Consider the following 23,979-nt stretch of genomic DNA (forward strand, 5'->3'; position numbering starts at 1 on the left):
TTGTGGGGTGGGCTTTTGTTTTTCTTTTGTTCTTTTTTGATTCTTTCACTTCGCTACATTCTCTGGATAGATTAACTGTGTGTGGTATAGACACTGGAATCTGACTCTTTTTTCTATGGCTTTTGGTATGATGTCACCTACACGCCCAGAACACTCTGTCCACCGGTGACTTGATGCGAACCTTCGACAAATGTACCGTATGGAACAGACAACCCAGAAATTTTCAGTCCATTGATATCCACAGCTTCAATGACTGTCCACGCAAAGAAATCGTCCTGCTCGATCCTCGTTTCAAATCCACGTTTCTCAAAGTACCCTATCAACTCATACCCGCCCCATTGCTGCTGAGAAGCATACACTCTCCAACCTTGAACCTCGGTGGCTCCATTCCAGGAAATGAACCAAATCGTTGGTCCAGAGCTGTAAGCCGCCATGGCATATACATCTGGGCTAGTTGTTGGCGCTGTGGTAACATTCGCTTTCCAAGCACGATACCAATACCCCGTTGGGTCTGCCAGCCGTGCTTCGAACACGGTCCGCGGGCCATCTGGGGTGTGCTTGTGCTCGCTAATGAATGGTGTGCCACCCCAGTAGATGAAGACGTTACCGTTCTCCAAAAACTGGACACTTCCTTCTCTTGTGGTAAGTATTCTCCGAGGCGTCTCATAACGCTGGATTAGAGAAGCGTGCATTGCCTCAAGGTCCAAATACAGCGTGAGGCCAGATGAAGATAAAGCAGTCTGGTGCCATTCATCAAATGCGTTATTAAATAGCGAGATCAACATGTTTTGATCATGCTCCTCTCTCAGTCGCACATGGTGCTGAGAGCTAAAGTTCAAACCGGGCTCGAACGTGAAGTCGGATTTATAAACCCCCAAGTCTCCACAGAACGGTACCATTTTGGCCAGAGACCATATAAATGGTACTTGTGTGACGGGAAGAGATCAAATAATCTCCACCTTTTGTCTTGTCCACTGAGTTGATGTGACTAAGACAGACAGCGTGAGCAGCGTGTCCAAAAACAGAGACAGAGAGAGACCTACAAATAATCCCAATCAGTTTTAGGACTGCTGCCATCGCCCCATCTTCTCCCAAGCTCCATCTGTGAGGCTTCTATCTCAATGTAGTCTGTTGGGTCCCACATAAAGTTCACAATTTGGGTCTCTATATCGACTTCCTGGAACCCAGTTGTGCGCAGATGTCCATTCGAAGGACCACCAACAGACGATAAATTCCAAGGCTTGGTATCGAACCATGTCGTAATTATTGCGGTTGCATCATCCACGAGCATCAATTCATGCATGTCTGGCTCCACACCAGCGTTGATTTCAGTAAAGTCTCGTTCTCCATCCGGGGTGTAGAGACCTAAATCGAAGAGGATGACTGAGCCCGAGGCTGAAGTTCCTTCTCCGTGGCGCATCTTCAACATGCAAAGCTTATCTTGGCCTGCAATATGACATGGATGAAGATTGTGCACGAACTCATTGTCTACTGCCCCGTACCAGACAAGATGCTATCTTAAATTGAGCAGTGAATCATGGGTAGTGAGTCTGTCAACTTACCCCGAGGTGATCGTAGATATATGGGCCGTCATTGCATGTCGTCAGGTCATATGGAGTGATGAAAAGAAACCCTGGAGTCACATGATCCTGCTCATAGTTGGTGATGTGCAAGATTGGAGCGCAGATATCTGGTCGCTATCGGAAGGTTAGTTGTATCATCATACTTGTGTTTAGGGAATGGGAATTGACCCACTGATTTAAAGCATTCATATATGTTTGCAGTGGCTCCTGATACAGACCAGAACAAGCAGACTGTCCATAAAATGAGACGCAAGTGAGCATTAATGAATACGCCCATCTTATACTAGTAACACAAAGATTGCGCAGACTCTAATTATTTGAATGGCAAACCTTTCAAGAGAACTCAACTTGAGAACCTGTGACGTCCAGCTTGTCTGCTGCTTTTGTACTACTCACCTACCGCTTTTCTCATGCGTGCTGTCTGCAGCTCGGAGGCTCGAGAGAGATTACCCCTGCAGTGTGACCCGAGGGTGCGAAAAATGAAATGATAAGCTCAAATATATCAACGTTTGTGATATTGCATCACGGAGCACCCATTAAACCCACATGGAGGTGTGATCATTGACCGACACACTGCATTTAGGTATAGGGTCTACACAGAACTGGAACTTCATGAGAGAAAGAGCTTCATATCTCTTCATATGCTCGCACAACAAACGGTTTTCCTTGGACGAGAACCTTCTCCCTTGTGACTTTCAAAGAGCCTGTTATTTCCTTTTCAAGCCCACCTAACAAGGAAGGCAGCGTATCAGATGACCCGCCAACTGCGTACTTGACCTTCCATCCTGAGTCCCACTCCTCTCTCCGTGCACTGACATCAGCGCCCGACTTCTTCACGACCATGTTTCCTGTGGAATCTTTCTCCCTTTTGAGAGTCTGAACCTGCTGAAGTGCTAGATACGTTCCCCAGATGCGACCGATAAAGGTTTTGGTGATTGTGGCCTCGCCTTCTTTCTCAACATCCTCATCAGCGGATTCGAGAACCCACGAAAGACCTTTCCGAGAACCCTCAGGTCCCTCTCTGAATGGCAGCTCTCGCCATACTTCCTCGTACTCAGTCTCAGGAGTTCCCGGGATGTCAGGACGAGGCATAGTTCCCGTTTCAAGATCGTCTCCATTCGGGAGTGAGACAAAGGTTCCACAATCAATGCTCTCGAAAGCATCGTGGGAGTCGAGCTCATGGGAGAAGGAGACCCGCACTATCAAATCATTAGAGTTTCCTTCTCAAATTTTCTAAAGGATAATCGATGCACAACATACACGGTTCCTTGCTCTCGACGATACGTTGTCCCGCGATTGCCCAGTCAATCTTCCCAGTGTCCTTTTCCATTCGCAGATCAAGGTACCAGTCCTTGACAGACATGACAATCGTATCTGTGTTCTCTTGGGGTGCCTCAGGAAGCCATCGGATAGAGATGCGGGTGGAGAACCTGCATGCCGATTGTGCGGGTTTATTGGTCATGGTGGTTGTGATTTGAATCCAAATTTAGTTTCACCCCAGGAGTGTGTGACATGAGTTGTGAGTGGTGCGAGCACAATTGCTTAAAGAACCCTGGAAAGTCGATCTAGCAAAGGTAGCCTCGGGGTCGGGGGAGATGAATTGGGAATGTGGAAGAGAAGCTATCAAAGAGCTTATCTTTCCCCTCACCCCGCATCGGACGAAGAACAACCTCCGGCCAAGTATGTGTTGATCATCCCATTTGCATGGTGACTCCTAAATGTTTGATTTCAAATCTGGCTAACAGGGTAAATAATTATAGAATAAAACAACAATCACTCGATAGCAGTGAACACCAGTTTACAACTCTGCCCTTCTGGCCTCGAAGATATGATCTGATCATCCAACTTCATCGAAGCAGTCATATCCGACGCGACAGTCGTCAAGTAGCGTGTATACACTTGGCGCAGTAATGTCTTCATTTCAACGAGGGCAAGACTAAACAATGATAGTCAGCACTGGTCACTCATCTTGGAAGAAAGCGGGAAAAAAAAAAGAAAAAGATATAAACTCACTTCTTTCCTATGCACCCTCTACCACCGGTAGCGAAGGAAAAGAAAAGTCGATTTCTCTCGGCCGCTCCCTCCTCAACAAGCCATCGATCAGGATTAAAACAATCAGGCTCAGGGAAAACCCGCTCATTGATCCGATGCACCGAGTAAGGCTGACAGCTCACAATGGTATGCTCAGGGACGAAGAATCCGTCAATCTCCCGGCCTTCAGTAGGGACATATCGCGGTAATGACATAGGGATAGGGGGCGCACATCGCAATGCCTCCTTGATTACAGCATCGAGATAGATAAAACTGTCTAGCGGAGCATCGAGCGGGGCAGCTTTCAACTCTTCCTGGAGACGGCGCTGGAAGCCGAGGTTCTGCGGCTGTGACAGCTCCCACATCAAGAAACATAGTCCGTCACCGGTGGTATCAATACCAGCTGCCATATGGTCTTTGCATTCTGCAGCAGCTTGGTTTAGTTCAAGAGGGGACTCTTTCCGTTTGAGCTTTTCCATAAGAGAATGATTTTCGAGCTCTGATCGGGCGGCCATGTCGAGCACGTATTGATTTGCTTTTGGTGCACTGCGGGCATGCAAGCATTTGGGGAAATATGGCGCCAGTGCAGGAAGGTAGTATTCCAACAGATTCTCTGCTACAAGTCAGAGATTTGATGACCATGGCAATGGGAATAGGCATACTTTGGAGGCTTTGGTGATATGTCAGCTCGTGCATGACCTCAAAGTCCTTTGCGGTGTCGAGGGACTTGAGGCCCCCGGGACTGAACATGAAATGGGTAACGCAGTCCAGCGCATAGCAATGAAGTAGAGACTGGAACGAGAACACGGTTAACACAGTTTGGGCTGATATAAACCATTCAAATTTTGACTTACGTATACGTCCACACTCTGTCGCCCAGCAGCAGCGCAGCTTGACACGAATACCATTGCTCTTTCGGTAATTGCAGCTATGGGTTTCTCTTTCATGATATTGGTCATGGCGTATCTCTCAGCGAATATGCGCTTCCTCTTGCTATGCTGCAAACTGTCAGATTCTATATTCCATTCATGATAAAAGACACTCACTTCATCTTTTAAGAGTGTCGAGAACATGGTCCTATTTCTAGCGTTAAACCTCCGCAGGCAATTCCTCCCGAAGCGACTTACTTGATCTTGAACTGTCTGAATAGATCATAATACTCGGTCTTGTCGTATCCACTCCCTCCAGATGCATAGATTTCTTTAATCGCATCCAAGCTGGTAAATGATACCTCATTCGGGCCGAGGCGGACCACAGGGCCGTAAATTTTGTGCAATTTGTGGATCGACTCCCGTCGATTTGCAGTGAACTCTTGATACTTGATCCACAAACTTGTAAATCGGGTATACCATGGTCCTGGCACAGCAGACAGGGGTGATCTAAACCCGCAGATGACAAGGTATCCACACAGGAACAATGTCCCAATCCAGAATGACAGCATGTTAGTATTGAAATTTGAACTAGGTCATGAGATGAGAAATGAACCAAGAGCTCAACACGGATGCCACTTTTTGATTATTTATACCCCATGTCTGATTGAATGATCTTCAATTCCCATTAGATAATGGCCATAATCTTGGAGCTACGATAGTCGAAGCTCGAACGGCTAGGATTAGCCGATATCTTTGCTATCGGAGTGCGGGGAAGAACGAACAAGCGCAGAGTAGGAGAGAGTTTCTGGGTCTATGCTACAATAGGAAACTCAAGGAGATGACAGCGACTCTCTGATTTATAGTTTAAATGGTGCTCAGATTTGTGCTTGGGTCACATTTTCAAGGTTGCCCTGGAATTCCATAAGCTTTCATAATACAGTACCTGCGATAAGTTCGGATGGACCTAGAAACTTCCAAGGTTATTGAAAGAGGCTTGATGAATATGGGGTACAACGACCTATCAATATGATTTTACTAGGTCGAATCAAATAGACAACGTGCGAATGCCATTCGTGCTGTATACTTGCTGAGCATGCTTCTGAGGTCACTTGTGTTCGAGGAGTGGACGGCCGGATCCGATGCCAAGACCAAAGATTTGCTATCATATCTTTCTCTGTATGCAGTCAAGACAGAAATGAACTACTGGGACTTTATTAAGGCCTGCAAATGGTCATAAAGCCCCGCGGAGCAACGTCATCTGATTCAGGAGCCGGAGCCTGGCAATTTTGCTCAATTAAACAAAATATAGAACGCAGGACATACAATTGAGTGCGAGGCCACTCTGTGGGGGGCCTTCCCCATGTTTCGGCCCTTCCCCTTCTTCTTGCCCTTACCGGGGCACCTGAGTAGGCATTAGCCATCATCTCAAGCATTACACCAAAGGAGAATAGACTTGCCTTCACCAGGTGAGTTATTGGCCTGCAAGGCCACGGCGATGTCGCCCGGGGGCGAGGGCACTGGATCCTCCCGGGACTGGCGAGAAAGGCAGGTCCCCGGGAGGTTCAACTGGGGACTTGTTAGTACCTATTTGTGATATTGTCCACAGTCATGCATGATTTACCTACCGGAACAGAAGCTTTCTCTCCCCGGGAGCCACCAGAGGGGCCGACTGGAGGGAGCAGGTCAGCTGGATGCGGGCCTTCTGTTATGTGTCAGTCTCTTTTCCAGTCATCTTAGGTAATCGCTGTTTGGGTTGATATAGTTACCTGAATTGAGGCGCTTGCTGTGAAGATATCAGCTATCTGTATGTCATCTGAGTGCGCGGAAGAATGGCCCATCTCAAATACATACCGCCCTTTCCTTTGCCGCGGGAGCTGCGGTGGGTCTTGCCCTATTATACCGTGTTAGCTTGATCTGGATTCCTGGAAATAAAAGATGTATCTTACCTTTGAGGGCGCAGGGAACAGGCTCCGCGCCGCGGCGGAGTGGTATGCGGCCATCGCCTGCAGGCGGTAGCAGTTTTCGACGTTGTGGCCCGGTGCAGGAGCTTTCTCGCCCCGGGGCTCACCAGGGGGCCGAGAGAGGAAGCGGGGGAGGCGGCGGCGGGGGTTTCTATTGCGAGTCAGTCCCTTGTCCGGCTATCTCAGACAGTCGCTGTTGGCATCCACATACCTTGGCGGGGCCGCTTGCCTGTGAAAATGTCAGCAATCGGTATATCATCTGATTGTGCGGACCGATGGCCCATCTCAACTACATACCTTTGCCCCGAGACCCGCGGTGGGTCTTCTTCCTCTATCATGACGCGTTAGCCTGATCCGAGTGTTTTTGAACAAGAGATGTATTCATCTTACCTTAGAGGAATGGGAGGGGGGCGGAGGCGGGGGCGGGGGGACACCGCTCATCGCCGCCAGGTTGATGGCGGCCAGGGCCCGCACTTGGTGGCAGGTGGCCACCGTGTGGCCGGCACGGAAACAGACGGTACAAAAAAGCTACTAAGAATCAGCGTGCTGTTCCCTCTTCTGAGCGCTCCTCCTCCCCAGGCATCCCCGGGCATCCCCAGACATCCTTCCATCTGTCTATCCCTCCACGGATGCGTTATTGATAGGGCTTGACAGGGCTAAACTTACTTGAGGGCGACGCGGGGGCTGCGGGGCAGACATTTGGTGATATGAAGAGGGAAGTCTACGATGGGGAGTTGCGCGCTGTTTGTGTTGCGGGTTCCTTCCTAGTTCTACATACCCCAGGCGCTCCTTCCTGACCGGGGAAGGAAGGCCCGTATGCAGTATCCCAAGGCTCAAATGGTCAATTACTATGCGAGCTGCCATGGGAAATGCTATGGAGGGTGTGCCAGCTATTCAGTGGGTCATTTTGATATCAGGAATTGGGGTAGGGAAATACGCAGAGAAAGCATGATGTTGAGGCTTTCAAGACTGACAAACTTACATTGCACCAAAACCGTTCACATCAATGATGACCGTCAGCAGCAAGAAATGACGAGCTCTTCAGAGGTGCAGCGGCGTCGTTGAGCGACGGTCATAATGTCATGCGTGAGCGGATGACGGAGGTGTATAGCGCCCAAGGGTGGGAAGATCTTTTGAAAGATGCCTGGGTTGAACTGCCGAAAACGATGATAGGTACCTGGATTGGTTACCATTACGCTTCCAGGGCTGCCATGGTCACTGATGTATCATTGTGCTGGGACCTCGAGGATCTTTTAGTCTGTCTTTTCTGGTGTCTTTTCTGGTGTCTTTTCTGGTGTCTTTTCTGGTGTTAACCTGCCAGTTCCTTTTTGCAATCTGTTCTCCCTGTACTAATTCTGAATTGCTTGAAAGAAAAACCGGTCAAGAGATATACTCTCAGCTTCGAAAGGTCGTTCGGTGCTGACAGAACTTGGCGGTGCCGAGGTCTTTAGGGCTATGTGAAAAACGGACATTTTGATCGTGTTCGTATGTCTCATACTATGTGGATTAGGAATGATCCGCCGGGCTGCCATTGATTGTGTTTCATCTGACTGTTCAAGTGGATTCCCAATACTTCGGCTCGGCCGGAGAAGACCGTTGCCGTGCAGATGTCAGAATCAGCCCGAGCGAATCCATTCTCCCACCGGAGTACTACTCCGTATGTACGGTGTAGTTTGAGTTGGTCAATACACTTATGGGTCTCATATCATTTCCAATGTTGTTCGCTGCAGTGGCATTAGGGGCAGGGATCTAGACCATTCTGGCGCAAGGGGTTGGCGAAAAGATCCAGAAGTTTTATGAGATGGCTACGGAGTCGATTTGGGGCAGAGCCATGCCGAGGGTGTTTAATGTGCAGTGTGTACTCCGTATATTCGGTATCAAACATAGACGAAGGACTTGGAGATGAATGTAAACATGCAAACAAGTACGGAGTAAACAGCGGGTGAGCCATGGATGCAACGCGGGACCCGAGCCGCAGTCAAGCCACTAAACTGACTCAGCCACCCAGCCACAGTGAGCCACAGCCACAAGTAGAGTAGCATTGGGTCTCACAGCCTCCTCCACACATTCCCGTCTTTTTGACACGGCACGATCCTTTCATCAGACTGAACACTGGAGTATATCACTCTATATCACTATCTCACTATATCACTACATCCTTATAGTATTCTCAGGCACCAGGCAGCCAGATTATGTGATCTCTGATCAACACGGGTTACGCAAGCAAAATGAACGGAGGATCTGGACTCGACAAAGTTTGTACCTGTCGCAAGCCGATGGGTCTACTCCACTACAATTCAGGGAAACCAAACGGCGTATGCGAGTTTGGATACAGGGCTGGTTCTAGATTTCCGGGAAATTGAATAAGGTAAAATAAGTCAATTCAGAGTAAAATGCGGGCTGAGAGAAAAAGAGTCTGGGCTTCGATTTAGGCATCTCCCTGCAATGTGCGACCCGCCCCATATGGGTATGCGGACATTATGTGGACTTGAACCCCAGATGTGGCCCCTAGACTTGTCCTTCTGCACTTCCCTTTTCCTTTTCTCTTCTTTTGTGTTTCACTCTTTCTCATCACTCGTCACTCGTTGCCTTTCAACCCTTTTTGCTGCAGGGTCCCTGCATATCGCCCTTGCTCATTCGCTATTCCACCTCCCCCGCCCAACTCGGAACATCACGGGAGTTGGAAAAACAAAGTCCAGCAACCAAAGAAGAAATCCAACGGCTTCAACGGTGGAGGAGAAGGACATTCGCATCGAACAGGGTGGATGTGTGCCTGAGGATTTCGAAGTGAACCCCTGGCAACTCTCTCGCAACCCGCGCCAAGACCAGCGCAGTCCGTGTCAGGTCTGCCTCACCTGACTTATAACCCGAAAAAGCCACCGTCAGGTGGTCAGACTATCATTGTGTCTTCTCACCGTTTCGCCGAACCGAGCTCCGTGACGGAGCCCCCCGGCATCATTGCTTCACGCGGGTCTCGAGCTTCTCTCTTAGGGGGGGTCTTTTGATCCCGCCTTTCGACGAGCAACTGGCGGTTTCCGCGCCAGGGAAGGATACGCGAACCTCACACCCCCTACCAAAAGTCCCAGGATGTATCTTCCGAATACCACCTGGACCTGGTCCTTTGCGATCGTCACACTCATTCAGACTATTGTAACACTGGGTTTGGAATCGTACGAGACCCCTCCTTACCCCGACCTCGGTGGGATCGTTCCCTGGCTAACTATGGCTGTCTAGGTATATCTTCGCGAACTTCCAGATCCAAGAACTCCCCAACGACAGTCCCGCCTCCAAAACAATCCCCACCTTCCTTGCCCTCTATGGCTTCGGTTTCCTCTACGAACTGGTGTTGGTCTACGATGCGCTGCGAATGAAGAACACAATTCAGGTCATCGGCCTGTGTATCTGCAACATCGGACTCTTGATCTACGGAGCGGTGCAGGTCAAGCAGATTCGAGAAGCTGTGACAACCTTGTACTACATGAACAAGATCAAGTTGTACGTTTGGGATCAGTCTGAGCCGTTCTTGATCATCATTCCGTGTATTGTTGGATTGGGAACACTCTTGATGACCTTCGTCGCGTGGAAGCTCTACGATGAGTTCGCGTGGACCATCTACAAGCACATCAGTGCTGATCTGCAGATGAAGCGCCGCTATCTGACTTACCAGGTTTGTGTCCTACTCCACCCTCTTCAGACTCTGTAATTAACCGGTCGGGATTCAGATCTACATCGCGCTGTTGAAATTCGATTTCTTCTTCTTTTTGGGCTTCACAGTTCAATTCCTTGTGTTGGTCTCTGCTGGAGGAACTGCCGAGTTCGCTCTCACAGTGACCGCGATTCCAGTGACCATCATCATCCTGCTCTGCGGTGCCTGGTTCGTCCGCCGCGAAACTACCGCCGGAATGATTGCCATCATTGTAAGTCGCCAATCATCCACATACCAATAGCGCTGCTAACCAGTTCTACCAGCTCCTGTTTTTCGCTGCCATGGCCTACTTCTGCTTCAAGCTGTACCGCATGTACGACCCTGAAACGATGCCCCTTTACCTCCCCGCCTTGAATCCCATGACCTTCTTCGCTGTCATTACTCTGGTCTTGATCACGGTGACCATTATCAACGCCTGCCTGTGCGTCCACAATTTCCACCGCGGCCTCAAGCCCCACATCAACAAGAAGAAGAACAAGGACGAGGAAAAGACCACCGAGTTGAATTCCAACCTCACCCAAGTTCCCTCACGGATGATGATCGACTGATCCAATCCAACGGGTCATGTTTCCAATATTGTTTTCTTAGGGCGTTGGTCTGGAGCGTCTTTTCCTTCCCATGTGTGAGCTTTGCGTGTGTACGCACGTCGAGCTTCGCCTTCTTTTTTGCTTCTGGCTTTCTATTCCCGGGCTTCCTGGGCTCGGTTTGATACCTCATCTGCGTCACCGCGTTCGACCTCCGTCCCCATCTGGCTGCGAGCTATAAAAATTTCTTGTGATTCTACTTTCCCTATTTTTTTCCTCTTGTCTGTTCATACCCCATACTCATACCCCTCCCCCCATGAGGACACCGACGGCGTTACCAGGATGATATGATTTCCCGGAGGTGTTCTCCATGTCTTACGACAGTCTGAATGCATTTCTTTGCAAATGAATGTGAGCCAGTCATTCTCATGATCGCTGGACATCTCGATGGCTCTATATCGCAGGCATCATATCTATGCCTGTATTTAAATAATAAATTCTTTATTTTTGGAAATTGCTCGCGTGTGTGTACTTGGAGGTGATCTGCTCCCCGTGGGTTTGAAGGTTCAAGGCCATAGCTCAAAGCTGTCAGCTTCCGCTTCTCCAGGAGGGCTGGCACTTGTAGAATCAAGGATAAATGGCAGCCCTCACTCAGCGGATACAATTCAATTGCCACTCGTCAGAGACTGAGGGATATTAACTAAAAGCGCCAAGTACAGCGACTAGTGTCCAAATGTTCAATGAGCAGTATGCACCGAGTCATCTGATTGGTGGGTCTTTTGTACCACCCATACCTCCATGTCGTTAATTACACACCACCAGCGCCAATAATACCCATTATGACAAGTCCAATACGGTATCAACCAAGAAACCGCGATCGTGGCCTCATCTCCGCAAACCCTCCCTTTTCGTTCAGACCCTCCAAGCTCATTCCCTTTCTTTCTTCTGGTCTCCAATTCCACCTTTCTTCTAATCAATTGACATCCTCTCCCTCAGTCTCTATCCCTAATCACAATGGTAAGTCCCTCCAATGCCACATTCGAAACCCATCAGCGATCCGTCGATCAAGCCAGCTCGCCCCCATCATTCACCATCTCAGCATCCCAGCAACACACAGCTAACAATGCATCAGGCTTCCCCTCGTCCTGCATCCCCCTTGACCTCAGGCGCCGAGTCTGGCGCTGAGAAGTCCGGCGCCGGCGCCGCTGCCACCGGTTCCTCCATCAGCCGTCCCTCCTCTCCCTCCACCCCCGGCGGTCCTCGCGCTGCCATGCGTCGCCGTGCCGCCGCAGACCACAAGGAGACTCTGCGCAACGCTCGCCCCAGCTCCACCCGCTCTGCCGGCGCCGGTGGCTCCTCCGGTACCATGCTCAAGCTCTACACTGACGAGAGCCCCGGTCTCCGCGTCGACCCCGTTGTTGTCCTTGTCCTGAGTCTGGGCTTCATTTTCTCCGTCGTTGGCCTCCACGGTAAGTTCATGATTCGTACAACAGTCTATCAATCGGCAATGCTAACATCCCTCTCCAGTCATCGCCAAGATCACCCGCAAGTTCTCCGCTTAGATTTGAACCCATCTTCAATTCGCGCATCGATGAGCACAATTGATGAATAGCTTCCATCCGCTACATCTGATCGCACATTCCACTCCCAAGCCCGACCTCAACCTCGACCTCGACCTCACCCACCCCTTCTGCTCCTATACCCCGTGACCTCTCGACCATTCCGTTAATGGCACCGGAATTCAACCATCCATACCGAAACAACTGGCGTGATTCTGTTTCTTCTTTTTGATGTGTGGTGTTTTTTTTTTCTTTTCTTGCGTTGCAAAAGAGTTCCTGCGACCTATCTGCTGAATGGGTCCGTCTCGGTAGAATGTCCCGTTTGTGCTCCTTGGCCTTGTTTTTGGGTACATTTATATACTCCTCTTCCCTGGCGACTGTGTGCGCTGGAATGAGATGTAGTGTACGCTGCTGGGGCCGCTGCATGGCGTGTTCTGTTTTTCTGGACATTTGTCTGTACAATACAATGACTTGATTGAATCTTTTGACGGTGCAGTTCGAAGTCTGTGTAGGCACTGGGTATTTCGTAGATTTTCTAATGTATACGATGCAGCATTACTTCTCACGTTCTTTGCGAGGAGCTCTGAAGCCCTGGGTCAAAGAGCCCTGGAGCCCTGGAGATGGACAACGCTTAGTCACCTCGACCAGTCCCCGGTGCCCGGGGCGTGGGATCGGACTAGACCTCTGACATCTGACCCTGATCTGGAGTGTGGAATACTCCCGCATACCTGAGGCTCGACGCTGCTCAAATGGTGCGAGTTTCACGCTGTCTGCTAAGCTCGAGCCATGGGACTTGCGTCAGATGCAATCGACGAATCCAACAACGTGAGTCTTCGAGGCCCCGGACAGGTGGACGGAGCAGTGGCAGTCTACCAATTCTGACGGCATGCCCAGCAGGACACCATGGGCTAGCGTCTTTCAGTCCGTCAAAGATGCCTATCACTCGGGCACACCTGGAAGGCAGCCTCACCAAGCGTGCTATGATACCTAGTCAGGACAAACCTCACTCGTCACTACGACCAGGGCCTGGACTTCAGCACAAGACTTCTGAGGTCAACAATCTCGGGGAGCTACATGGGCCAATGGCCTACGGCCTACGGCCTACGTATGACTAAGTCACAGTTACATTTGTGCTCTTCAATTGTTATGCTAGAAGAGACCAAGGCTAACTAGAGGTATGTATAAGCATGATAAGCAATGTGCATTCACAGATGATCCATCCATGTCTCTCGTCCAAGCTCTAAAGCAAAGCCTCTCATGAGCCGAAGGCACCTGTGGTTAGTATCAGAGTAAGCTTGGGTAGTCGGGGACTCACAAAGGACTTCAAGAAAAAAAAAAAAAAAGAACCAAAAAAAAGCGGCCTGGGCGAACCCAGACCGCTGACCCATGGATACCGAAGCAGAGCCAAGGGAATTGTGGTTCCAAAAATTAAAAAGAAACGACGACCTAGACCGAAGTCCAGAGAAGCTGAATAGGGAGATAGAGTCCACTGGGATACCGAAGCAGAGCCAGGAGATTCAAAGTCCCAAGAAACGAATTCAGTCAAAGACCAAAGACGTTAAAGCCCCCAGATACCCACGTATCCCCGGATACCGAAGCAGAGCCGAAGGAAGAGAGAAACAAAAAATTAGACGCATGACAGACCTGGTTTGCCAGGTCTGAAGACGTCCGAGGAGGCCAAAGTGCTTTCGGGTAGGTTTGGGTCCTCGGGGGGAGTGTGGGGAGTTGTTAACTTAAAAAGCAAGAGTAAAACCAAGCAGAAGAGATAGATGTGGCCCTTGGCCCGCTCTGAAACGAGGTTTCAGCGCGTTGAAGAAGAAAGAAGAAGAGAGGAAGAGGAGGGGAAAGGTGAGCCTTTTTATAGTCAGGCCCCCTTCCCGTTTGGGACAACTTGATATTGGAGCTTTTTTGAATCCCGCACTCTCATTGGCTCTCTGGCAGCTTTAGCCTCGTTCTTTCTTTCTATTGTTCTTCCCTATATGCGCTCCCCCATTGGTCCTCTCTTTCGACACTAGGCATTGTCCCTTCCATGGTTCTTCTCTGGGGTTTCCATGCTAGTCAGGCTCCATCAGTTCCCCGCGTTGGTCTACTTTATGGATGGGGAACTCATGGAGCTCATGGAGCTCACCCACTGGCATGTACGGTGACCTATCAGTCTCAAAACAGCAATTAGCAAGCCGGGAATCCATGCTTCACAGTCATTCATTCGATACGAGTAGAAGATTTCACATGACAGCTCGTAGAAGCAACTTCGAAAGTCAGTCATTAGGAAAATGATCATCAGTAGTAGCATTGTCTTGCACTTTGTCTTAGTCTACAATTTGTCCGATGGCATCAACACCGCTGTCTAACCATCTGCACGGAGGCTGTTACGCGCAGCAGAACCTCAACCGCGTCACCGTCGTGGCATCCAATCGACGACCAACACTTCGATCCACCTGCGCGATCTGTCTTGCACTCAAACCTGGGCGAGACTCCGAGTATATATTTCGAGCCAGATTTGCGAGTTCAAGCCACCATGATGGCTAGTGAGCGACACACGCATACAACTCGCAATCACCGATCCCGTCCGCCACTTCCATGCAAATCGGTCGAGGCCTGCAGGGTCTGGGAAGAGGCACAAATACCCGACCAAAGCGAAGGAGGGCACTCGAGGATTTACAAGAGAGCGTGAGCAAGGAACAAGACAGCGGCCCGGGCGAACCCAGATCACGCAGATATGGATGCAGGACGAAGGGACTGTGTGATTTCAAAGATTCACGTCCTTGCTTTGAACATCGCGTGGCTACAGGGCGTGTCTGGCCTTGCGGAATGAAGTCGATGGCGCTAAGAAGGGAAGAATTGGAATTGGGTGACTTTGTCAACAGACTCAATTTGGAAGTGCACTCGCGGCCATATTTCCCTCGCGAGACTCTCATATTTCCGTCATTCGGTCTCAACCACTTCTTGTCTATCTCGTCTACTTCTTGTCCCGTTGAAGTCGTCCGATTCAGTGACTTATCCAGCATTTGATCCTATACTCCCGCGGTTCGAGTCACACCGAGTTCAGACCCCTGATTGTGGGTCCCTTCTGTGCAGCACTCGGCATTGTGTATCAAACATTGACACAAGCTTATGACAAGACTAGGTTCGAGTTCGGTTCGACAGGCCCTGGGCAATCTCACCATGTGGAGATAGAGAGTCCGTAATGCGATCGAGTAAGAAGTGAGAAGCCGACATACTCCGACGTCCCCCAGATGCCAAGAAGTGGGCCGAGAACTCTTATCTCTCGAAGCTTTTCTGCCAATCATGTCCGACCCAGACCAGCCCTAATCCCGGACTGATAACAGCCTCAACGTCCAATGAACAGCCACGATATACGATTCTTAGCGGGATGGTTGGATTTGACTACAAACGGGTCTATGCATTGATGACACAGTGGACCTCAATCGGCATTACGCTTATCTGTCAAGCGGGTCTCAATCCCTATCTAAGCTCACATTCCTTCATGTGCGAATTCGGAGATGTGCGTCGACAGCTTGCTATATATCGCAATGTGCTCCCCGCGAAGGGACATTGGCAAATCAATTGAATACTCGTTCGAGCATTTTTCATAGTGATCACAGGCCAAACGTGAGCTGTGCACAACATTGATCACCAAGGACATTACTCTGTTCTGTTTCTCATTCCTGCCGTCGACTCTCATCTCCAGAACCCTCTTCAGCTGGTTCCAAGGCCACTGACGCCAGGGCAAGTCACTATGGCGGACACAGCGACGTTCACGGCGCCTCTACCCCAGAGCTTCGGATATGGAATTATCGTTGGTCTGGGTTTTGCATTTGCATTGCTGATGATCTTCATTACTTGGGCTTTAAAGCGGTATGCTCTTATACTTCTTCATTCCAGTCGATACAACTGTGCTAATACTACATTCCAATAAAGGTACCAGAATGAAGTTCAAACGTCCGAAATGTTCTCGACTGCAGGCCGGTCCGTCAAGTCAGGATTGGTGGCCGCTGCGGTTGTGAGTAGCTGGACCTGGGCTGCAACACTTCTCCAGTCCACTGCCGTGGCATACAAATACGGAGTCTCGGGTCCTTTCTTCTATGCTTCAGGTCAGTAATTCTACTACTGTTGCCATAGGAAACTAGCTAACAGTTTATCGACAGGCGCCTGTGTGCAAATTATTCTATTCGCAACATTGGCTATTGAGCTGAAGCGTCGGGCACCCAATGCACACACTTTCCTAGAAGTCATCCGCGCCCGCTACGGAACGGTGGTTCACATTGTATTCATCGTCTTCTGCCTGATGACGAACATCCTAGTCACTGCTATGCTGCTCACCGGTGGATCCGCTGTGATGACCTCTTTGACGGGAGTGCCTACTGCCGCTGCCTGCTTTTTGCTTCCCATTGGTGTGGTACTCTACACCCTCTTCGGTGGTATCAAGGCAACCTTTATTACCGATTATATGCACACCGTTGTTATTCTCGTCGTGATCTTCCTCTTTGCCTTCTCCGCTTACGCCACTAACGCCGAGTTGGGGTCCCCATCGAAGGTATACGAGGCCCTGGTTGCGGCTTCCCAGCGCCACCCCGTTGAGGGCAACGCAGAAGGCAGCTATCTTACCATGCGATCGAAGGAGGGTGGTATCTTCTGGATTATCAACCTGATTGGAAACTTCGGCACTGTGTTCCTCGACAACGGCTACTACAACAAGGCCATTGCTGCAAGCCCTGTACACGCCTTCCCCGGTTACGTGATTGGTGGACTCTGCTGGTTCGCGATTCCCTGGTTGTGCGCTACAACAATGGGTCTTTCGGCGCTAGCACTGGAAGGCACTCAGCGAATGAGTTCCGAGGACGTCACAGCTGGTCTCGTGCTTCCTTTTGCGGCCGTGAAACTTCTCGGTTATAGCGGTGCCGTCGCAACAACGCTTATGATCTTCATGGCCGTGACCTCTGCCTTCTCGGCTCAATTGATTGCCGTGTCTTCAATCTTCACCTACGATATCTATGGAGCATACATTAACCCCAAAGCCAAGGGCAAGCGACTTGTCTGGGTCTCTCACATGTCCTGCATTGTCTACTCAATTATCATGGCAGGCTTTGCAACGGGTCTTTACTACGCCGGAATTGGTATGGGATACTTGTATCTTCTAATGGGCGTCATCATCTCTTCCGCCGTCTTCCCAGGCGCAATGACCCTCCTCTGGAAAGGCCAAAACCACATCGCAGCAGCCGTCTCACCACCCCTCGGTCTAGCAGTCTCTCTCATCGCTTGGCTCGTGACAACAAAGAAACAATACGGCATTCTCACCGTTGATACCACAGGCGCCAATTACCCCATGTTAGCCGGCAACGTCGCAGCACTTCTCAGCCCCGTGGTCTTCGTGCCCATCTTCACCTACGCCTTCGGTCCCCAAAACTACAACTACGAGTCCATGCGCGCAATTCGCAAGGTCGATGATACAGAAGTGGCAGCCGACGCACACGTCGACATTGAGCTCGTGCCCGGCGAAGCAGGCAACAACCAAGAGGCGGACGAGGAGGAAACCCGCCAGCTCAATCGCTCTGCGCTCTACGCCCGTACCCTGACGATATTCATGGCGTTCTCGTTCTTGATCCTCTGGCCGATCCCGATGTACGGTACATCGTACGTCTTCAGCCAGAAGTTCTTTACGGGTTGGGTCGTCGTTGGTATTCTGTGGCTGTTCATTACCACTTTCGGAGTTGTCGTGTTCCCGCTTTATGAGGGGCGAGCGAGCATTATTCGTGTTGCGCGGATGATGTCACTTGATCTTGTTGGGCGGAAGCCGAAGGTCTATCGTGGCACGAAAGAGGTTGGTGATTCGGCTACCCCTTCGGGGGTTGCGACACCGATGGAAGTTGAAAAGGAAAAGAAGACTTTGGAAAGAGAAGTTTAGCGTTACATGGTTGTGGCCATGTCTTTGTTGATTTTTGTTTTAAATATTGTTCATACCCCATCTGTTTAAGTTCCAAGTTCTTGAATGCATACACGACACTTCATTTAACCTCCCTCTTTTTGGTAAATTTACAAAATTTGAATCACAGATGAAGAGTACTGTAAAGAGTAAGGTCTGTCACCAGGGTATCCTTGAGACCAAAAAAGTCAAAGGCACCTGGACACCTGGGCAGACAAGAAAGTTCTAGTTTGTAAACTCCAGCCCAGACTCCTCTCTGACAGCGCCATAGATGCCAGCGAGATCTCCTTTCTCGCCCATCCGATCTTTCACCTGAGCCAAATAATGATCGGCAAGCTCCACACCCTTCATTGTAGCACCAGAGGTTCTGGCCATGTCCAAGGCGTGACGAGCATCCTTACGGACCAAGTCAACCGAAAAGAGAGGCTCGGGTCTCTTATGGTAGTCACCACTGCGCATCCTATTCGAATAGGCCACGTAAGGGCCTGAGAACACAGCCTCGAAGAATTGATGCATAGCATCAGTTCCCAGGCCAGATTTCTCAGCAACTACCAGTCCCTCTGCGATTGTCTCTACCATGCTGATGACAAAGGTGTTACCCATAACCTTCAACTGGGATGCCTTGGCAGGGATTTGGCCGCTGAAATCCAGGAATGACTTGGCGATGACACCAGTGGTGTAAGGCACAACCTGTTGAACGGCTTCATTGGGACCTGCCAGGACGCAAATGACCTGTCCAGCTTCTGCCATGGCGGGAGCACCGAAAACAGGGCTAGCGACGAAGCGGCCACCGAATTCTTGGATCTTGCTAGCGATGGTCGCGGTGGTGTCGGGGTGTACAGTCGACAGGTCGACAAAGAGCTTTCCTTTGATATCTCCACTGTTTGTTCCAGAACTTATGATTTCGAGGATAGCAGCATCGTCGCTGACGCAAGTGAAAATGATATCAGCTTTAGAGATAGCCTCCTTGATAGATGTTGCAACAATGGTGTTCGCATGTTGAGACGCAAAATCATGCGCACGCTTGGCATTTCTGTTGAATATTATCAAAGAGGAGGTGAGGGGGCCTTTTGCTGCAAGGTTCTTGGCCATGCCCTACAAACAACATGTTAGACTTGAGCAGGACGAAACATCAAACAACAACGCTGTGTCAGATACTTACTCGGCCCATGTTGCCAAGGCCAATCCAAGCAATCTGCGCAGCCATTGTGATAGCTTGTAGTGGTTTATGGATTTTGAAAAGTTGCACAAGAGTGAATGTTTTTCGATTTGAGTGCAGGGATCTAGGACGGATTGAAGCCGAATTTAACTAAACAGAATCAGAAATTCTGGAAAGAACATCGGCGAAATTCTGTCATGATAGTGTAATCAAACTTCTACACATGGACATCGTTCGAATTGTCCGAACATTCGTAAGCATGGAATATTTTGAGGTCGAAGAAGTGCCGACTCATTTTAGGTTAAGGTGATCCGCGCCTTCCAAGGTTATTATCAACGCACTTCCGTTTTGGGTTTAGTCTCCGCCTTGATGACCACGAGCTACCGAAAAGGGTAATAATGCCTCGGTTTTGCATTACTGTTTCTTGCATTACAGTATAATCTGGTATTTGAAGGTTTTTTTTTCACGTCGATTCTCCTGGTTCCACTCGCAATCCGTGTTGTTGGTGGCTTTGTCATTCCTGGATCGGTCCACATGTCCTTGATCGGACTGGATTCAGGTGTCCCCCTCTCTTGGGAATATAGGTAGAGTGGGTAAGGCGAACTCCGACTGAAAATTTGGAGCTTTGAAGGATATCACTACATGTATTGCAAGAAGGAATATATAGAGCAGTCCGGGCTTGTTCAATAAACAGAAGTTGCTAACCTTATTTGAAACTCATGCACCCTGCGATTGTGCGTATGTCTCAGAGCAACACCATTTAGGACTAAGGAGTCTGCGCGATATTGTACACTAACTTTTCTCCGCAAACACGATCCTCCCTCAGCAGCTGAAGACCATTCAAGACTCCCTTCAGTCCACCGGAGCACACCTTAGGCTTGTGCACCTTCACCTTGCCATCTGCAAGGAGTCGCTCGGCAATACCCATGAAGTCCGAAGCAAATTCTTTGTCCTCAGGCTTGGCAGCCATGGGAGTTTTCCCAGAGGTAAAGTCTTCTCCAATAGCTGTGTATGCAAGTGTCCATCGATCGTTCACATTCTCACGCTCGATACCAACATCCAAAAGAGCACTGTATTCACCACCTTGTGTTGAAATCGCCATGTCGCAGAATTGAGCGCTAGACTCAATGGAGATAGTATCCAGAACAAGTCTGAGGTTGTCTTGGGTGTACTTGCGGATCTCAGAAGCAGAGTTGGGATCTTTGTAATCGAAAACAATGTCGGCACCGAGGTCTTTCACAAAATCGAAATTGTGAGGAGAGCAAGTAGTGATCACAGTGTAGCCGGACAACTTCGCAAATTGAATCGCAAGCGAACCGGTAGCAGTCGAGCCACCATATATCAAAATCGGAGTAGAATTTTGGATAGGGTCCGAAGGAAGTGGAAGTTTCAAACTTTGGTAGAGAGCTTGACCAACAGTGATTATTCCAACACCAAGAGTCGAGCCTTCCTCAAAGCTCAGATTATCCGGTATGCGCATCTGAATGTCCCCCTTGGCCACAATATACTCTGCAAATGTACCATCCTCGGGCTGCACAGCGTTGGCCCCATGGACGAACCCGCACACCCGATCACCCTTCTTGAAGAGCTTTTTCACGTGAACCCCAACATCATCAACGATGCCGGCATAATTACATCCAACAAGGACACCGACAGGAGCAAGGAAAGCAATATGCTTCCAGTCGGTGGGATTCAAAGCAACGCTGACATTTCTGACCAGAAGATAGTCATCTCTGAGGACAGGAATGGGCCTATCAGTCACAAGGCTCTCCTGCTTGGGGGAAGTCACAATGATCGCTTTTTGTGTGCTCATGTTGAAAGGTAAATGTTTGAGTAAGAAGACAAATAGACAAATGAAGAAGACAAGAAAGAAGACTTCAAAGTTGAAAGTTTTCGATCGAAAAAGAGAAACCTGGATCCAAGTCGATATTTGATTCTGATGATAAATCAGACCTAGAGGACAAACAAGCACAATTGATTCTCAAGAGCGACGTTACAATGTTTGAAACTTACTGTTTCAATACGGAGCTCGAGAGACCAATTGCTATTTCGTGTGGAGTTCAGCCATCAACAGGAGGCGGAAACTAAACCATTCAAAGAACCTTCTTCCAAATATCCGAAATCTCGCTCGACGTTCCTTGTCTATAAAAAGTTCAACTCGGGAGAATAAACGTAAGAAGTTCTTTTGTTTTTTTGGGGGGGGATCCAAAACGGGGGAGACGCATGCATTACCGGTGTTAATTTCCAAACCACCCTTCAGGTCGGTGACTCAAGTTCTATAGCATTGATTAGAGTCAAATTACCAGTAACTCTGAGACCAAAAAACTGGGTTCAGAGAAGATATGATTGAGCTCGATCGGCGGAATGGTCATCTCCTAGGACAAGTACGGAGTACACAGCAATTTTTTCAACGCTGCTCATATTGAAATACTGATTTCAAGTTCTTACAAGGTTGTGGCATAATGTTTTATTCGTCAATTTGAAAAAAAGTAGGCAATTTAGGCTTCTGGAAAACTTGGGCTGGGATCGATGATCGCTTTCCCAAAGTGCCTAGTTGGGGTCTTCTGTGCGAACATATCATCAAGCTCGCCAAAAGTTCGATTTCTCAGCTCGGGAACCTCAAGCCAAGCCCAAAGAAGACTCAGAAATGAGAGGGCCATCCATACGAATGCAGCTTTTCCTCCGAGGTTGGCTAAGACCTATAGTATTAGACTCCAATTCTCAGATTAAATTCCAGTAGGAGAGACTAACCTTGATCGGTGTTGATGAGATATGGTGCGATAAAATTCATCGCCCAGCTAACCAATGCATTTGTCACAATTGCTAGGCTTTGCGTCTTTGCTCGAGCTTTAACAGAGCTTACTTCAGCGCTGATTGTCCAACTGACGGCTCCCACCGTGGGGGAGTAGAACAGCTGAGCAAAGTTCATCACATAGCCAATGTAGTACATTGCTGCCGTGGTGGTGAAACATCCTGCTATACCAACAGACATCAGGCAAAAAGCATTTAGAACTATACCAGTCAACAGGAGTGTGCGGCGACCTGTTGGAAAAAAAAAAGCGCATGTCAGATTCAAAAAATCGAGCGAAATCGATAGAATGATTGAGACTTGCCAATGTAGTTCATAACAAACCACGACCCAATGTTTCCAAGCATGGCGACGCCAAATCCTCCCAGAGCCAGCTGAAAAGTAAGCGCAGTGGGTAGACCAATAATTCCCAGGAAATACAATGCCTGGGAATAAAATGCGATACCGGTGAACTGCTGCACAGCAAACATTCCACATGAAATGCGCGTTCTGCGCCAATTTGTACCTCGGAAGCAATCCCGGTACGAAGTATCCTTTTGAATGTTTGCAAGAGATGCTTCGGCGGCAATAGATGTTTGAATATCTTCTAGAATCAGATCCGTATTAGTTGATTTTGAGTGAAGCCTCTGCAAACTCTTTTTGCCTGCTCGATATGGCCTTTGCGACAGAGATACCAAGGGCTCTCTGGCATGAAGAAAGAGAACAAGCCAATGAAGCATGGAAATGCCCACTGAGCGGCAAAGATCACTTTATATGACGCTGGTGACAATATGGAAAAGCGTGTGTTGCCAATGCCAATGGCAGTGAGTTGGCCAGCGTTGATGAATAAGTTGACGGCGGCTGTCAGGGAGGGACGCAGGGCAGTGGGTGCAATCTCAGAAGCATATATGGCTCCTAAGCTTAGGAAAAATCCTAGAGACAAACCGTTTATCTGGTGATAGACTGTGAGCTTTGTGAAAAGTGAAAGGCATGATAGATTCTGACGTACAATCTTGCCAGCAAGGAGCAAACCCGGCTCGTTGGCAGCATATTCGAGTCCGACCCCGAGTATAGATATTGCAGATCCTATTGCAAACCCAGCTCTCCGACCGCCTCGATCTGAAATCCAGCCAGATGCGATACTTCCTGCAGTCGATCGTCTTAGATCACTGGCACAGTATCCGAGATTATGATTTACTCACCTATCAACATTCCAAGCGAGGTCATGGCCGTCCAAAGGGCATTCCAAGTAGCTGAGATCAAAAGCTGGTCCCCGTATTCGTAGCCGAACACCATTTTGAATCCTGGCAATGCAACAGTAATGGAGTTGACTCCTAAATCGGTATATAGGTTAGATCGACAACAGGATTTCTCGATGTGCACCGAAGGACAAGTACCAATATCGAACCCCCAGAGCATCGAGCTTATACAAGCAGTCACGCTGTACATAATAACTTTGGGGTTCTCCTTCGCCGAACTCCACGCACCCTCCTTGGCCTTGGCACTTCGTGGAGGATGCGGAACTGTCTCAAGCATCTCCGAAGAAGCTTCCTTTGCCCCCTCTTCAAGTGTATATGAGTTAACGGACGGACTGCGCTTTGAAGAGGCCATTGTGAGTGATCTTGAAAGAACAAGAGCAATATGCCTAGGGAAGATGGTCAGGAGGCGGTTTGCTTCCTGGTCCTGGAAATTGGATCAGGAAAGTATAGAAGAGTTTTCAATGACATGAATCGTCAATGCAGGCCGCACATATATGTGAACACAGCAAGCCTCTATCATTATCAGAAGGCAAGGATGTGGAGAAACTGGGGAACTCGGAGAAGCCGAGTTCCCGGGGTATTTGTTAGACACGCCACGAAAACATCAGAGGTCA

The 23,979-nt window shown here is 49.1% G+C and overlaps 12 protein-coding genes across 12 annotated transcripts; 4 read left to right on the forward strand and 8 right to left on the reverse strand.

Moving 5' to 3' along the window:
- Positions 1-137: 137 nt before the first annotated feature.
- N7506_009621 (uncharacterized protein) lies at positions 138-899 on the reverse strand (the record flags this gene model as incomplete). The annotated part of the gene is made up of 1 exon (XM_056958914.1): positions 138-899. One exon carries the CDS (start codon positions 897-899, stop codon positions 138-140), a length of 762 nt encoding a protein of 253 aa, XP_056808304.1.
- A 140-nt stretch (positions 900-1,039) lies between these two features.
- Positions 1,040-1,420, reverse strand: N7506_009622 (uncharacterized protein; the record flags this gene model as incomplete). Its single annotated transcript, XM_056958915.1, has 1 exon — positions 1,040-1,420. The coding sequence occupies one exon, from the start codon at positions 1,418-1,420 to the stop codon at positions 1,040-1,042; it is 381 nt and encodes a 126-aa protein (XP_056808305.1).
- A 790-nt stretch (positions 1,421-2,210) lies between these two features.
- On the reverse strand, positions 2,211-3,045 carry N7506_009623 (uncharacterized protein; the record flags this gene model as incomplete). Its single annotated transcript, XM_056958916.1, has 2 exons — positions 2,211-2,782; positions 2,844-3,045. The coding sequence occupies 2 exons, from the start codon at positions 3,043-3,045 to the stop codon at positions 2,211-2,213; spliced, it is 774 nt and encodes a 257-aa protein (XP_056808306.1).
- A 311-nt stretch (positions 3,046-3,356) lies between these two features.
- N7506_009624 (cytochrome P450) lies at positions 3,357-5,055 on the reverse strand (the record flags this gene model as incomplete). Its single annotated transcript, XM_056958917.1, has 6 exons — positions 3,357-3,519; positions 3,597-4,227; positions 4,277-4,406; positions 4,469-4,612; positions 4,661-4,691; positions 4,742-5,055. 6 exons carry the CDS (start codon positions 5,053-5,055, stop codon positions 3,357-3,359), a joined length of 1,413 nt encoding a protein of 470 aa, XP_056808307.1.
- An 856-nt stretch (positions 5,056-5,911) lies between these two features.
- Positions 5,912-6,785, reverse strand: N7506_009625 (uncharacterized protein; the record flags this gene model as incomplete). Its single annotated transcript, XM_056958918.1, has 6 exons — positions 5,912-6,052; positions 6,112-6,188; positions 6,338-6,377; positions 6,433-6,598; positions 6,659-6,676; positions 6,745-6,785. The coding sequence occupies 6 exons, from the start codon at positions 6,783-6,785 to the stop codon at positions 5,912-5,914; spliced, it is 483 nt and encodes a 160-aa protein (XP_056808308.1).
- A 2,749-nt stretch (positions 6,786-9,534) lies between these two features.
- On the forward strand, positions 9,535-10,701 carry N7506_009626 (uncharacterized protein; the record flags this gene model as incomplete). The annotated part of the gene is made up of 4 exons (XM_056958919.1): positions 9,535-9,617; positions 9,682-10,114; positions 10,170-10,364; positions 10,417-10,701. 4 exons carry the CDS (start codon positions 9,535-9,537, stop codon positions 10,699-10,701), a joined length of 996 nt encoding a protein of 331 aa, XP_056808309.1.
- Positions 10,702-11,800: 1,099 nt separating this feature from the next.
- Positions 11,801-12,239, forward strand: N7506_009627 (SEC61-beta family protein; the record flags this gene model as incomplete). The annotated part of the gene is made up of 2 exons (XM_056958920.1): positions 11,801-12,146; positions 12,205-12,239. 2 exons carry the CDS (start codon positions 11,801-11,803, stop codon positions 12,237-12,239), a joined length of 381 nt encoding a protein of 126 aa, XP_056808310.1.
- A 929-nt stretch (positions 12,240-13,168) lies between these two features.
- N7506_009628 (uncharacterized protein) lies at positions 13,169-13,351 on the forward strand (the record flags this gene model as incomplete). Its single annotated transcript, XM_056958921.1, has 1 exon — positions 13,169-13,351. One exon carries the CDS (start codon positions 13,169-13,171, stop codon positions 13,349-13,351), a length of 183 nt encoding a protein of 60 aa, XP_056808311.1.
- Positions 13,352-15,975: 2,624 nt separating this feature from the next.
- On the forward strand, positions 15,976-18,141 carry N7506_009629 (sodium:solute symporter family protein; the record flags this gene model as incomplete). The annotated part of the gene is made up of 3 exons (XM_056958922.1): positions 15,976-16,094; positions 16,158-16,330; positions 16,385-18,141. 3 exons carry the CDS (start codon positions 15,976-15,978, stop codon positions 18,139-18,141), a joined length of 2,049 nt encoding a protein of 682 aa, XP_056808312.1.
- Positions 18,142-18,384: 243 nt separating this feature from the next.
- N7506_009630 (NAD(P)-dependent oxidoreductase) lies at positions 18,385-19,366 on the reverse strand (the record flags this gene model as incomplete). Its single annotated transcript, XM_056958923.1, has 2 exons — positions 18,385-19,254; positions 19,322-19,366. 2 exons carry the CDS (start codon positions 19,364-19,366, stop codon positions 18,385-18,387), a joined length of 915 nt encoding a protein of 304 aa, XP_056808313.1.
- Positions 19,367-20,084: 718 nt separating this feature from the next.
- Positions 20,085-21,131, reverse strand: N7506_009631 (zinc-binding alcohol dehydrogenase family protein; the record flags this gene model as incomplete). The annotated part of the gene is made up of 1 exon (XM_056958924.1): positions 20,085-21,131. One exon carries the CDS (start codon positions 21,129-21,131, stop codon positions 20,085-20,087), a length of 1,047 nt encoding a protein of 348 aa, XP_056808314.1.
- A 685-nt stretch (positions 21,132-21,816) lies between these two features.
- Positions 21,817-23,717, reverse strand: N7506_009632 (uncharacterized protein; the record flags this gene model as incomplete). The annotated part of the gene is made up of 7 exons (XM_056958925.1): positions 21,817-22,010; positions 22,070-22,360; positions 22,432-22,710; positions 22,794-23,058; positions 23,116-23,252; positions 23,309-23,440; positions 23,504-23,717. The coding sequence occupies 7 exons, from the start codon at positions 23,715-23,717 to the stop codon at positions 21,817-21,819; spliced, it is 1,512 nt and encodes a 503-aa protein (XP_056808315.1).
- Positions 23,718-23,979: the final 262 nt, after the last annotated feature.

Source organism: Penicillium brevicompactum (genome assembly GCF_028827555.1).
Source record: "Penicillium brevicompactum strain IBT 35665 chromosome Unknown utg000006l_segment0_segment0, whole genome shotgun sequence".
Taxonomy (NCBI): Eukaryota; Fungi; Ascomycota; class Eurotiomycetes; order Eurotiales; family Aspergillaceae; genus Penicillium; species Penicillium brevicompactum.